The sequence below is a fragment of the Pteronotus mesoamericanus genome, unplaced genomic scaffold (genome assembly GCF_021234165.1).
Source record: "Pteronotus mesoamericanus isolate MK-2021 breed Mesoamerican mustached bat unplaced genomic scaffold, CSHL_Meso_final contig_173, whole genome shotgun sequence".
Taxonomy (NCBI): Eukaryota; Metazoa; Chordata; class Mammalia; order Chiroptera; family Mormoopidae; genus Pteronotus; species Pteronotus mesoamericanus.
Window position 1 is genome coordinate 2699952 of NW_026555072.1, and position 15200 is coordinate 2715151.

Consider the following 15200-nt stretch of genomic DNA (forward strand, 5'->3'; position numbering starts at 1 on the left):
GAGCGCCCCCCACTCGAGGAAAGGAGTAGCTAATAGCCAATCCGGCGAGGCCCGCTTTTTAAGCTTGGCTTCCTTCAAAGATGAAAGACAAACGGAAGCTCTGCCCCTTTCCCCCAGGGCAAGGGAAATTTGTTGTGATTCGCTGGGAGCTGAACCTCCCTCCCCCGAAATGTCACTGCTTTCTTCTCAGCAAGTAAAGGAGCAGCGGCTCAGGCGGAACTCCCATAGCTTGACCGAGAGGATCGGGAAATAGTTGCTCCAATGCGGTCGTGACAGAGGGAGGGAAGAGGGCTGCTCAGTGCCTTAACTCACTTGAAAACAAAATCTAGACAGATCGGGGACCTATTTAGTACGGCCGGAGCGGCGCGACAATTATCCCGTTTGGGCCAACTGCAGCTGCGCACAGTCGCATTTCCGTCCCCGCCCCTGAGAGCCTGCAGAACAATCTGTCATGGCGGCCCGGCTGTTAGGTTTGTGCTCTCGCCGCCTTTTGGCAGCAGCGGCGACGCGAGGGCGCCTAGCTGCCCGGGTTCGCTGGGAATCCAGCTCCGCCAGGGCTGTGATTGCCCCGTCCGCTGTGGTGGGAAAGCGGACACCGGAACCGACTATGCACTGGCAGGAGGACCCAGATCCGGAGGACGAAAACTTGTATGAGAAGGTGAGGCAGAGGGGAAACGGGACGTCGGTAGGGTCAATTGGGGGCCGGCGGACGGGGCGCCGTTGAGGACTTTCTTAGGCGGCTGAGGATTGCGCAGCTGGTGAAATCCTTAAAGACGTGGGTATTTTGCCTAGTTTATTTTCTTCCTTTTTCCCGTGTTACCTTCGGTTCAGACCCAGAGGTGAGACTGGCCTTTATTTTGCAGACAGGTACCAAACCTGAAGTGGGCAGCGCTCAAAACACTTAGAAGCAATGAAGTATAACAATAATACTAAACACCGATAGGACGCTTGCTTGGTGTCAATGTTCTAAACAGTTTTTACATACATTAAGTTATCTGATCCTCAAAACAACTTCTACATCTTAAGTACTGTTAGCGTACTCATTTTACAAATGAGGAAACTAAAGCACAGAGACATCAAGTGGCTTGCCCAAGTTCGCATAACTGAATGTGTGGCAGAACAGTATTTGAACTTAGCAGAGACTCTGAAATCAGAATGCCTGGGTTGGAATACAGGCACTGACAGTTACTCGCCTGTGTGACCTTGGGCAATTAACTTAACCCCTTGGTGCCTCAGTTTCTTTGTAAAATGGAGAAAGTATTAGGACATCTTTTAAAAAGTAAAACTGCACTGCCTTGTGTAATTAAATGAGTCAAAATGCTCAGAACAACATCTGGCATTTGGTTAAGTGCTTAGCATGAGAAGGTGTTAATTATTATTGTCACTTGCCACCTCACTGGGATATTGTGAAGTTTGTATATGTGAAAAGACCTGGCACATAAGAAGTACTTCATCAACATTAACCTCTGGTTGAGGGACTTGGATATATAGGATGCTTTCTCATTCATTCATTCATTCATTCATTCTGAAAATATATATTGAGGGCCTGCTGTATGCCAGGCACAGTTCAGGGCCCTGGGGGTTCAGCAGTGTGGAAATCAGATACAGCCCTCGCTCTTAGAGAGCTTATATGATAGTGGGAAACACAGAAAATAAATATGTAAAGTATTTGAAAATGGTAATACAGAGTAGTAATTGATAATATAAGATAATGTGGTATAGAGAATCTGGGGGATGCTACTTCAGTAAACTAATAAATACTAGAAAGAACATTAAGCAGGATAAGTGGATTGAGAGTGTCTTGGAGATAAGAAATAATTTTATTGGGTTGAACCATAGGAAATGGCCAATATTCAACCATTTAGACCTGTGAAAATGGCAATTTCCTATAGTTCAGTTTAATAGACAAGGTGATTAGGGAATGCCTCTTAAGAGAAGTGATGATGAAGCCAGAACTTTGAATGAGGAAGCAAATCCAGTCATGACAAGATTTGGGGGAAAGTTTCCAGACAGAAGGGGAACAGCAAGAGCAAAGGCCCTGTGGTGGGAAGGTGCTTGACAAGTCCTAACAGAAAGAAAGGAATTTAGGGAGGGAGGGGAGATTGGTCTCAGGTTAAATTGGAGACCAGCTCATGCAGCACAAGCATAAGGCTTTGTGGAGTAGTAGGAAGCCCTCATTGACCTCTTCTTCTCGTTCCATAGAATCCAGACTCCCATGGCTATGACAAGGACCCAGCTGTGGATACCTGGAACATGCGGGTCGTCTTCTTCTTTGGCTTCTCAATCGTCTTGGTCTTAGGCAGCACCTTTGTGGCTTATCTGCCTGACTACAGGTGCATGGGGTGTCCAAGAGAATGGGATGGGTGAGGGCAGAGGCAGGGATAGAGGTTGAATCCAGGAATCCTGTCCCATACCATTGAGGAATGGGGAGCTAAGGTAGGGATTGATGTCCAGTAAGTCTTCCTCATGTCTCCCCTCCATGCTGCTGTCTCCAGGATGCATGAATGGGCCCGCCGGGAAGCAGAAAGGCTTGTGAAATACCGAGAGGCCAATGGCCTTCCCATCATGGAATCCAACTGTTTTGACCCCAGCAAGATCCAGCTGCCAGAGGATGAGGACTGACTGGGTGCCCAGTGGGGCTCAAGAAGCACCACCTTCTTTACCCCCTGCCTGCCATCCTGCCCTCTTCTCCGAGCACCTTATTAAAGGGACTGAAAGTCTAACTGGCTGGTGTTCATTTTGTTGTGAGGGAAATCTGGGAGCAGGGATGTCAGGCCTTAAAAGGGTCACTGCCGCCTTTTCTGGGTGTTCTGGTTATCTACTGTTGTGTGATAAACATCCTAAAACTTAGTGACTTAAAATGACAATTTAGTATTATCTTTCATGGTCCCGTCTTTGGCTGGGCTCAGTTAAATGGTTCTTGGGGTCAAATGGTGGCTGGGTTCGTTTGAAAGCTTGACTAGGCTGGACATCCAAGATGGCTTCTTCACTCACATGTCTGGCACTTCAGCCTTCTTTCAGGTGGCTTCTGTCTCCAGAAAGTTTGTAACAATGTAGATTAGTTTTGTCTAGTTTAATATTTAAGTGCATTGATACATTTCTGTATCTGACTTCTTTCATACAGCAGGATGTTTGTGACACAGATCCACATTATTACATGATCAGTAGTTTGTCCATCTTCATTGCTGTGTTCTCTCCCCATTGTGTAAATAGACCACACTCCATCCATTCTTGTGTCAGTGGGTATTTGGGTACTTTTGTATCTGGGGCTAGTAAGAATAATTCTTGGAGCGACTGAGGCTGTGAGCAAGATGCCGGTGGCCATAGGTCCCTATAGACAGTCCCAGCCAAGCTGCTTCAACTGCACAAAGATGGACTTTGTAATGGGCTGTGCTATGGGCATGGTGGCCGGCACCTTTTCCTGTCTCAGGATCGGAATGCATGCTCAAGAGCTGATGGTCAGCCTCAGGAAACCCATGATGCAGAGGGGCGGCACCTTTGGCTTATTCATGACATCAAGATGAGCACCTGATTCTCATCAAGGCAATGGTTGCCCTCGTCTACCTGATTCCATAAGACCCAGCCCATGTACTATAATAAAAAGACTGACTAAAAAAAATTCTGTGAACATTCTTATATACAACTTTTGATGAACATATGCACCCATTCCTCTTGGGCATTTATCTAGGAATGGAATTGCCAAGTCATGGGGTAGACAGATGATCAGCCTTAGTAAAGCATGCCATTTTTCTGAACTACACTTTCCCCATGATAAATGCTACATCCTCATCATCACTCAGCATTTTCCATCTTTTTCATAGTAGCCATGTTGGTGAACAACTGACTTTTTAAGGACCACATGGGGATGAAGCGGTGGTAGTTGAGTTCGTCCTGTGTGTCAAGCTCCATCAGTGTGCCAGGCACTGACAGATACCAGGATCTCTGTCCTCAGGAATTTCCCAGGGTGGATATGGTGGCTGGTATGAGTAGACAGAGAACTTAAACGTAATGCTTTCACCCTACTGTTTGACCACAAGGATATTTGAACCTTGATATTTTAGATCCAGCTTTGCCCCACTAGCATAACAGATAACAACCTTCATCCTTCAGTCTCACAGAGCATTTATTATGTGAAAGGCCCAGTGAACAAGACAGTCCCTGTAACAGACATTGTCAGTTCCCTGTCCATGTCCCAGCAGCCTTACTGCTCCAGTGTGCCACTGGCCAACTGCCAACTGCCAGAGTCTGCATCACTTCCCTGGAGGGCATCCTCTCAGGCTGCCTGTGGGCCTGATGGGCTGGAAAGGCTAGGAAATGAACACCCCCTGGCAGCCACCTTGAATCAATGACTGATGAGAGTTAGTAGGTGAGTACCCCTGTCCCCTTACTCCCTATATGGGACATCTCCACGGTGGGTGTTCTCCACTCGCCCCCAGTGGGAACATGTTCCAATTGCCCACCATGCTAAGTCACTTAATGCTCTTCATTGTCTCACTTCCCCACTGTCTGACAGGTGCTTCCTGGGTTCACATCTCAAGGAAACTACTTGACTTCGAGCCTTGTCTCAGGGTCAGCTTCTGGAGGGACCTGAACTAAGATATTTTCTGTTCTCAGGGAGTTTACCTTAAGGCGGTGGGTAAGACAGAGTACACAAGCACAGAAAAGAGGTAAGTTCCACCAGAATGCCAGTGTGGCTGAAATGTGCTTACTGGAATTACTGGAATCTTCCAGGATGAGTGGCTTGAGATGAGTTTATAGAGGTGGTCATATGCCATAACCCTAAGGCCCCATGGGCCATCGTTAGGAGAAGTTTAGATTTTACACACTATACCAAGTTGACCAGAATCTTCCTAAAAACCCAGCTTAGCGAAGTCCATCTCAGACAATTCTAGACTGTCTAAAGGGGATTGCTTACAGTTTTTCTCATGGATTACCAAGGCAATGAAAACAAACTATCTTATCAGCTTCACAACAACTACTACTGATAGGCATACACACCACAGAATAAACTCACAACAGCTAAAACTGTGAATTTTAAAATATGTTAAGGGAGAACCAATGGCGGGATCCTATGTTCTCAGCAAAATGTGAACCTGCAAATTTTGATCCTGAAATATTAGACTTGGTGAAAACTAGCCACAATGAAAACTAGCTCAGAATGACAGGAAAGATATTCATTCAGCAAATATTTATTGAGTGCCTACTAGAGTCAGGCACTTTTATAGGCAGTGAGGATACAGCAGGGGAAAAAAAGGATTAAAAACTTCCTGCTCTCATGGAGCTTATATTCTAGCAGAGAGAGACAGATGATAAATAAGACAACAAATCATATTATTTGCATTACATTAAAAATAAAGCCAGTAAGGGGAATAAGAAGTGCAGGGTGGGAGAAGCTTGTATTTAAACTAGGAGTCAGTTTAGGCCTTGATGAAAAGTGATTTTTTTTTTTTTTGGAAAAATGTGAAAAAAAAGTGAGAGATGAGCTACACAGATAGAAGAGCATTTCTAGGAGAGGGAACAATCTGTATTGTTCCTGAAGCAAGAATGTGCCTGAGCCCAGCCAGTGTGGCTCAGTTGGTTGTAACATCTCCCAATGCACCAAAAGATCGCGGGTTTGATTCACAGTCAGGGCACATACCTAGGTTGTGGGTTCGGTCCCCAGATGGGGCACACATGAGAGGCAACGAACCAATGTTTCTCTCTCTCTCTCTCTCTCTCTCTCTCTCTCTCTCCCTCCCTCCCTCCCCCCCCCCACCCACCCCCGTCTCCCTCTCTCTCTCTGGAATCAATTTAAAAAATGTGCCTGAGCTGTTCAGGGAGCAGCCTGAGGCCAAGGAGATATCTGAGACCAAGTTACTATTGCTAAAATATGACACAGAAAAGAAAACTGAAACATGGATCAAACCATCACTGTAAAAATTAACCTGAAAATGATTTGTCCCACTGAAAACAACTTTGGAAAAATGAAAATGGCCAAAATTGGTTTTGGGTGAACTGCATCACTATAGCATTGAAGAAGGAATTGTTTTTTATTGTTCAAATACATTTGCATCCATTTTCCCGCCACCACTTTCCCCTGCCCCACCCACCCCCACCTCCCACCTTCAATCCTTCCCCACTTTGGCTTTGTCCATGGGTCTTTTATACATGTTCCTTGATTTGACCCTTCCCCTTCTTTTCCCCATTACACCTCTTCCTGCTTCCCTTTCGTTACTGTTGGTATGTTTTTTCTTTCAATGTTGCTGGTTATATTTTTCTTCCTTGTTTGTTTTGTTGATTAGGTTCCACTTATAGGTGAGATCATATGGCATTTCTCTTTCACCCCCTGGCTTATTTTGCTTAGCATAATGCTCTCCAGTTCCATCCATGCTGTTGCGAAGGGTAGTAGCTCGCTCTGTCTTTCTGTTGCATAGTATTCCATTGTGTAAATGTACCACAGTTTTTGGATCCACTCATTTATTGATGGACACTTAGGTTGCTTCCAGCACTCGGCTATTGTAAATTGTGCTTCTATGAACATTGGGGTGCATAGGTTCTTTTGAATGGGTGTTTTGAGATTCTTGGGGTATAATCCCAGGAGTGGAATCACTGGGGCAAAAGGCAGTTCCATTTTGAGCTTTGTGAGGAAATTCCACACTGCTTTCCACAGTGGCTGCACCAGTCTGCATTCCCACCATCAGTGTACTAGGGTTCCCTTTTCTCCACAACCTCGCCAGCACTTCTTGTTTGTTGATTTGTTTATGATGGCCATTCTGACAAGTGTGAAGTGGTATCTCATTGTGGTTTTAATTTGCATTTCTCTGATGGCTAGTGATGATGAGCATCCTTTCATATGTCTCTGGGCCCTGTTTATGTCCTCCTTGGAGAAGTGTCTGTTCACGTCCTTTGCCCATTTTTTAGTTGGATTGTTTGTCTTCCTGGAGTGGAGTCATGTGAGTTCTTTATATATTTTAGAGATCAAACCCTTGTCCGAGGTATCATTGGCAAATATATTTTCCCATACGGTTGGCTCCCTTTTCATTTTGCTGATGTTTTCTTTTGCCGTGCAGAAGCTTCTTATTTTGATGAAGTCCCATATGTTTATTCTTTCCTTTATGTCCCTTGCTCTAGGGGACATATCAATGAAAATATTGCTGCATGGAATATCTGAGAGTTCCCTACCTATGTTCTCTTTGAGGAATTTTATGGTGTCACGACTTATATTTGAGTCCTTTGTCCATCTTTATTTCTCTGCATGGTGTAAGTTGGTGGTCAAATTTCAATTTTTTGCATGTAACTGTCTAGCTCTCCCAACACCATTTGTTGAAGAGGCTATTTTTACTCCATTTTATGCTTCTGCCCCCTTTGTCAAATATTAATGGAGCATAGAGACATGGGTTTATTGCTGGGCTCTCTATTCTGCTCCATTGATCTATGTGTCTGTTCTTATACCTGTACCAGGCTGTTTTGATAACAGTGGCCTTGTAATATAGTTTGATGTCAGGTGTTGTGATCCCTCATACTTTGTTCTTCTTTCTCAAAATTGCTGTGGCTATTCAGGATCATTTATGGTTCCATATAAATTTTTGAAATGTTTGTTCTATGTCTGTGAAATATGTCATTGGTATTTTAATAGGGATTGCATTGAATCTATAAATCACATTGGGTAGTATGGATGTTTTGACGATGTTAATTCTTCCAATCCATGATCACAGTATATGCTTCCATTTATTTGCGTCTTCCTTAATTTCTTTCTTCAGTGTTGCATAGTTTTCTGAGTACAGGTCTTTTACCTCCTTGGTTAAGTTTATCGCCAGGTACTTTATATATATATATATTTTTTTTGCTATAGCAAATGGGATTTTTTTCCTGATTTCTGATTCTGATATTCATTGTTGGTATACAAAAATGCCTTTGATTTCTGAATATTGACTTTATCCTGCTGTTTTGCTAAATTCACTCATTAGGTCAAGTAGTTTCTTGGTTGAGTCTATGGGGTTTTCAATGTACACTATCATGTCATCTGCAAAAAGTGACAGCTTTACTTCCTCCTTTCCAGTTTGGATGCCTTTTATTTCTTTTTCTTGTCTGATTGCCGTGGATAGGACTTCCAATGCGATGCTGAAAAGAAGTGGTGAAAGCGGACATCCTTGTCCTGTTCCCGATCTTAGTGGGAAAACTTTTAGTTTTTGCTCGTTGAGTATGATGTTGGCTGTAGGTTTTTCATATATGGCCTTTATTACATTGAGGAATGCCCCATTTATTCCCATTTTTGCTGAGTGTTTTGATCATAAATGGGTGCTGTACCTTATCAAATGCTGTTTCTGCATCTATTGACATGGTCATGTGGTTTTTGTCTTTCCTTTTGTTTATGTGATGTATTACGTTTACTGATTTGCGAATATTGAACCAATCTTGTGTCCGTAGGATGAATCTCTCTCGATTGTGGTGGATGATCTTTATGATGTATTGCTAGGTTCCATTAGCCAATATTTGGTTGAGGATTTTAGCGTCTACGTTCATCAGTGATATTGGCCTGTAGTTTTCTTTCTTTGTTGTGTCTTCATCTTGTTTTGGGATAAGGATGATGCTGGCCTCAAAAAGAGTTTGGGAGTCTTCTCTTTGGAATTTTTGGAATAGTCTTTGAAGGACAGGGGTTAGCTCTTCCTTAAATGTTTTGTAAAATTCTCCTGTGAAACTGTCTGGTCCAGGGCTTTTGTGTGATGGGGGTTTTTTGATTACTGCTTCAATTTCACTAGCTGTTATTGGTCTGTTCAGGCTTTCTGCTTTTTCATTCAGTGTTGGAAGGTTATTCTTTTCTAGAAATTTATCCATTTCATCAAGGTTTTCAAATTTCTTGGTATGTAATTGCTCATAGTAATTTCTTACAATCCTTTGTATTTCTGTGGTATCAGTTGTTATTTCTCCTCTTTCATTTCAGATTTATTTGGGTCTTCTCCCTTTTTTTTCTTGATGAGTCTGATTAAAGTTTTGTCAATTTTGTTTATCTTATCAAAGAACCAACTTCTGGATTTATTGATCCTATGAATTGTTCTTTTAGTCTCTATGTCATTCATTCTGCTCTGACTTGATTATTTTCTTCCTTCCAGTTGCTCTGGGTTTTGGTTGTTGTTGTTTCTCCAGTTCTTGAAGCTGTATGGTTAGGTCGTTTATTTGAAATGTTTCTATCTTTTTTAGGTAGGCCTGTATTGCTATGAACTTCCCTCTAAGGACCGCCTTCGCTGTGTCCCATAGGTTTGTTGTGTGTTCATTTTCATTTGTGTCGAGAAATTTTTTGATTTCTTCTTTGATCCCATTGTTAGCCCATTCGTTGTTTAATAGCATGCTATTCAGTCTTCATGAGTTTGAATGTTCTTGAGTTTTTTCCTTGAGGTTAGTTTCTAGTTTAAAGCCCTTGTGGTCCAAGAAAATTCTTGATATGATTTCAATTTTCTTGAATTTGTTGAGGCTTGTTTTGTGTCCTATCATGTGGTCTGTCTTTGAAAATGTTCCATGTGTATTAAAAAAAATGTGTATTTTGCTTTTTGGGGGATGTAAGTTTCTATATAGATAGATATATAGAGATATATATATCAGTTAAGTCCACTTGATGCAATATGTTGTTCAGTTCCACAATATCCTTGTTGATGTTTTGTTTGGAAGATCTATCCATTGCTGACAGTGGGGTGTTAAATCCCCAACTATGAGTGTGTTGCTGTCCATATCTTTCTTGAAGTCCTCCCAGATTTTCCTTATATATTTGGGTGCTCCTATGTTGGATGCATATAGGTTTACAAAGTTTATGTCTTTTTAATGGATTCTTCCTTTGAGTATTATGAAGTGTCCTTCTGTGTCTCTTTTTATGGCCTTTGTTTTGAAATCTATTTTGTCTGATATAAGTATTGCTATCCCTGCTTTTTTTTCCTGTCCATTTGCTTGGAATATTTTTTTCCCATCCTTTTACGTTCAATCTCTGTAGGTCCTTAGTTCTGAGGTGGGTCTCTTGTAGGCAGCATATGTATGGATCACGTTTTCTTATCCATTCGCTACCCTATGTCTTTGGATTAGAGCATTTAATCCATTTACATTTAAAGTTATTATTAATAGGTACTTACTCATTTTTTCCCTTTGCACCTGTGTTCCTCTGTTTCTCACTCTTTTTCTTCATCTTAGAGCAGTTGTTTAGTATATCTTGCAGTTCTGGTTTGGTGGAGGTGTATTCTTTCAGCCTTCTTTTGTCTGGGAAACTTCTTATTTTGCCTTCCATTTTAATTGAAAGCCTTGCTTGGTAGAGCAGTCTTGGTTGCAGGCCTTTGCTTTTCGTTACTTGTCTTGCCATTCCCTTCTGGCTTGTAGTGTTTCTGTTGAGGAGTCAGCTGCTAGCCTTACCGGGGCTCCCTTGTATGTTACTACTTCTTTCTCCCTTGCTGCCTTTAGGATTCTCTCTTTTTTTTTGATATTTGCCATTTTACTTATGATGTGTCTTGGAGTGGCCTCATTGGGTTCCTCTTGAATGGGACCCTCTGTGCTTCCTGGACTTGTGTGACTTTTTCTCTCCTCCAATTAGGGAAGTTTTCAGTCATTACTTTTTCAAACAGGTTCTCTGTCCCTTCCTCCTCTTCTTCTCCTTCTGGTATCCCTGTTATAGGGATATTATTATGTTTCAGGTTGTTCTGCATTTCCCTCAATGCCTCTTCATTCTTTTTGAGTCTTTTTTCATTTTGTTGCTCTTTCTGGGAGTTTTTTTGTACCTTATCCTTCAGCTCGCTGATTTGTTCCTCAGCTTCATCTAACCTGCTTTTGATTCTTTTTCTAGTGTGTTCTTCGATTCAGAAAGTGTATTCTTCATTTCCTCTTGCATATTATTGGTTGTTTCGATGTCCTTTTTCATGCAGATAGAGTTTGCAGTAAGTTCCTTGTACTTTCCTTGTAGTTTCTGGTAATTCTCTTTGAGCTCACTGATCTCACTGAGCTTCTTTAGAACCATTGTTTTGAACACAATATCCGATAGTTTACTTGCCTCTATTTCATTTAGTTCTCTTTACAAGATTCTGTTTAATTGGAGGTGTTACTTTGTTTTACTATTACTTGTGAGATTCTTCTTTTTTGCTTCTGCTTCTTAAATTGATCTGTCTTGACTTCCTGACTTTGTGATGTGAACTTCTATGGTAGGAGACAGCTGTTTTTTCCTTTCTGGATCTGCCTCTGATGATGTCAGATGTTGACCCAGTCTGACCTTAGGCAGTCTGTTCAAGTTTTACAGGAATCTACTGTCTGTGGTTGTCTCCATCAGTTGTTAATCTTCTCACTCTGCACTCAGCAGTCAGGCTTAGGCACCACTGGGCGGGGCAGAGTTCCTCCAGAGGGTGGGGTTATTGAGGCCTCTCAGGCTGCTGCTGCTCAGGGGAGTGGTCTGCTTGAGCCAGACTTCTGCTGCCATATGGGAGAGGAGTCAGCACAGGGATCCCACTGGCTACTTTCTCAGACCTCTATCCCAAAGCCTCCATCTCCAGTCTCTCCTCAAGTGTGTCTAGACCACTCTGAGCCCTCTTTAGCCAGGGATCTATTATTTGTGACTACCGCTCTGTACTCAGCAGTCAGGTTTATGCACCACCGGGGCAGGGAAGACCCTCTTGGGGTTGGGGCTATTGTGTCCTCTCATGCTGTTGCCACTCAGGGGAGTGGTCTGCCTGAGCCAGATGGCTGCTATTGTATGAGGGATGAGTCAGCACAAGGATCCCACTGGCTACTCTCTCAGATCTCTCCCCAAAGCCTCCTTCCCCAGTCTCTACAGCCCACTCTTCCCCACCATGGCTGGAGCCCCGGGTAAGTTGCTGCAAACAAAAATTTACATATTGCCCCTTTAAACAGCTCTTTGCTACTCCAGCCACCCGCCTCTGGCAGGGAGTAACCCTGCTGCTTTTTGCAGCTGGTTGTTATCTGTATACTTTTTGGGGTCTGGTGCTGTAGGCTGGAGATCCCTGCCTATGGTTCAGACCCCACTCTTCTCAGGGGGCTCAATCTGGCCATTTAAATATCCCTCTGGCTTTGTCGCCTGTGGGTACCCAGCCTGCCTTCTCAAGTCTCTACCACACTCCTTACCAGTTAGGTTGTGCTAAAGCTGATTATTTTGTCTGTCTGAGGTCATAATGCTCCTCTCTCACTATTGTTCAGTTGTTTGTTGCAGGTGATTTCTCCTCAATTTAGTTGTAATTCCAGATTTGTCCTGGAATTTGCCCAGACTTCCATTCACCCCTCTGCCATCTTGAAGTCTGCCCTGAAGAAAGAATTAAATTGGCTCAGAATTCACCCGAGGGCAAACTTTCTCAATAGAAATTCATCTGAGTTGGCATAATTACAATTGTAAATGTTAATATTTGTAAGTAGCAGCAATACATTAGAAGTCAATTGCATGAGAATCAGAGGGACAAATCCAGGGCCAATCAGGAACAGGTAAGGCAGCTTGGCATCAACCATCATCAAAAAAGTTTCTTCACTCATTTGCTCATGTATTCATTATTCACCTAACAAATATTTACCAAGTGCCTATTGTGAGATGAGAGATAAAGCAGTGAATAAAACAGGCAAAAACTCCCTGCCCCTCTTGGAGCTGACTTCTTTTGTAGCAGACAGATAATAAATGTAAAGAATAGCAGTTTGGGGTAATGATAATTTATAGATAAATAAGTAAAATGTAGAATATGGTGATAAGTGTTATGGAGAAAAATAAATGGAATTCTGGCCAAGGTGGAAGTGTAGGTAGATACACTTTGCCTCCTCACACAACCAAAAGAAGGACAACAACAAACTTAAAAACAAAAAACAACCAGAACTGCCAGGAAATCTAACTGTATGGAAGTCTGACAACCAAGGAGTTAAAGAAGAAACATTTATCCAGACAGGTAGGAGGGGCAGAGATGGGCAGCAGGGCAGAGAAGATGCATGGCAAGGTGGCAGCTGGAGGACCAGACCAGGCAGGTGAGGTATTGGCTGGCTAACTGGGCTGTCCCACATTTGCATGCAGATAAACCAGGAGGAACAACATGGGAGCAAGACAGACCACTTAACCCAGGGTTCCAGTGTGGGAAAAGAAAGCCTCAAAACCTCTGGCTGTAAAAACCTATGGGGGTTGCAGTGGCGAGAGAAACAGCCTCACAGAAGAGTTCATTGGAGAGACCCACAGTGTCCTATAATGTAGACAAACCCACCCACCTAGGAATCAGTGCCAGAAGGGCCCAGTTTGCTTGTGGGTAGTAGGGGGAATGACTGAAAGTGGGGAGAAAGTGGAGCAAGCAGCATTGTTCCCTCTCTGACCACTTCCCCACATACAGCACCACAATGCAACGAAGTGGTTTGCCCTGCCCTGGCAAATACCTAAGGCTCCACCCCTCACAATGTAACAGGCGTGCCGAGACAAAGAAGTATGGCTGAAATGAAAGAACAGATCAAATCTCCAGAAAAAGAATTAAGCAATGAGGATATAGCCAATTTATGAGATGCAGAGTTCAAAACACTGGTAATCAGGATATTCACAGAAATGGTTGAGTATGGATGCAAAATAGAGGAAAAAGTGAAGGCTATGCAAAGTGAAATAAAAATATACAGGGAACCAATAATGAAGGGAAGGAAACTGAGATTCAAATCAACAATTGGGAACAGAAGGAAGGACTAAACATTCAACCAGAACAGAATGAAGAAACAAGAATTCAGAAAAATGAGAGGATTAAGAACCTCTGGGACAACATTAAACATTCCAACATCCAAATCATAGGGGTGCCAGAAGGAGAAAAGGAAGACCAAGAAATTGAAAACTTATTTGAAAAAATAATGAAGGAAAATGTCCCCAATCTGGCAAAGGAAATAGACTTCTGGGAGATCCAGGAAGCTCAGAGAGTCCCAAAGAAATGGAGCCCCAGGAGGAACACACCAAAACACATCATAATTACATTACCCAAGATTAAAGATAAGGAGAGATTCTTAAAAGCAGCAAGAGAAAAGGAGAGAATTACCTACAAAGGAGTTCCCATAAGACTATCAGCTGATTTCTCAAAAGAAAACTTGCAGGCAAGAAGGGGCTGGCAAGAAGTATTCCAAGTCATGAAAGGCAAGGACATACATCCAAGATTATTCTGTCAAGCAAAGCTATCATTTCAAATGGAAGGGCAGATGAACTGTTTCCCAGATGAGGTCAAGTTAAAGGATTTCATCATTGCCAAACCCTTATTATATGAAGTGTTCAAGGGACTTTTCTAAGAAAAAGAAGAAGATCAAAACTATGAACAGTAAAAGGACAAAAAACTAATAACTATTAACAACTGAACCTAAAAAAAAAAAGAAAGAAAGAAACTAAGCAGACAACTAGAACAGGAACAGAATCACAGAAATAGAGATGAAATGGAGGGTTAGCAGTAGGGTGGGGGTGGGGAGAGAATGAGGAAAAGGGTATGGGGAGTAAGAAGCATAAATGGTACGTACACAATAGGCAGGGTGAGGTTAAGAATAGTATAGGAAATGGAGAAGCCAAAGAACTTATATGTATGACCCATGGACATGAGCTAAGGTGGGGGGGGATGCTGTTAGAAAGGGGGGTGCAGGGAAGAGGGGAATAAAGGGGAGAAAAAATGGGACAACTGTAATAGCATAATCAATAAAATTTACTTCATAAATAAGAAGTACAAATTGGTAGGTACAAGATAGATGGGGATGTTAGGAAGAGTACGGGAAATGGCGTGGACAAAGAACTTATATGCATGAGCCATGGACATGAACTAAGGGGGGGGGATTGCTGAAGGGAATGGGTGTACAGGGCAGATGGGAGCAAAGGGGTAAAATTAGGACAACTGTAATAGCATTTTTATTTATTTAATAGCAAAAAAAATATTTTTGAAAAAATCTGTAGTGAAAGCTATTTTTTTAAAAAATAGTCTTTCCAAAGTGATATATTACATTTCCATGTAGTAGGTGGCAGCTGGAACCATGGATTTTGCCAAAGTGTTCAATTTGTATCTGCTAGCAATATTTTAATTTAGTAAAATAATATATAGGGAGACCCAAAAAGGTGGAGGAGTAAGTGGAAGCTACACTAACCTCCTCTCAGGACCAATCTGGAATTACCGCTTAACTGTAGAGAAATTATCCTAAATAACCAACTGAACATTAGCTGGAGATAAGCCTTATAACCAAGGAGAGACAGAAGAAACCACTTCACCACAAGATGACTG

The 15200-nt window shown here is 42.3% G+C and overlaps 1 protein-coding gene across 1 annotated transcript; it reads left to right on the plus strand.

Annotated features, from left to right (window-relative positions):
- The first annotated feature begins 179 nt into the window (after positions 1–179).
- Positions 180–2717, plus strand: NDUFB11 (NADH:ubiquinone oxidoreductase subunit B11). The gene is made up of 3 exons (XM_054566514.1): positions 180–658; positions 2203–2333; positions 2496–2717. Exons 1-3 carry the CDS (start codon positions 452–454, stop codon positions 2620–2622), a joined length of 465 nt encoding a protein of 154 aa, XP_054422489.1. The 5' UTR covers positions 180–451; the 3' UTR covers positions 2623–2717.
- Positions 2718–15200: the final 12483 nt, after the last annotated feature.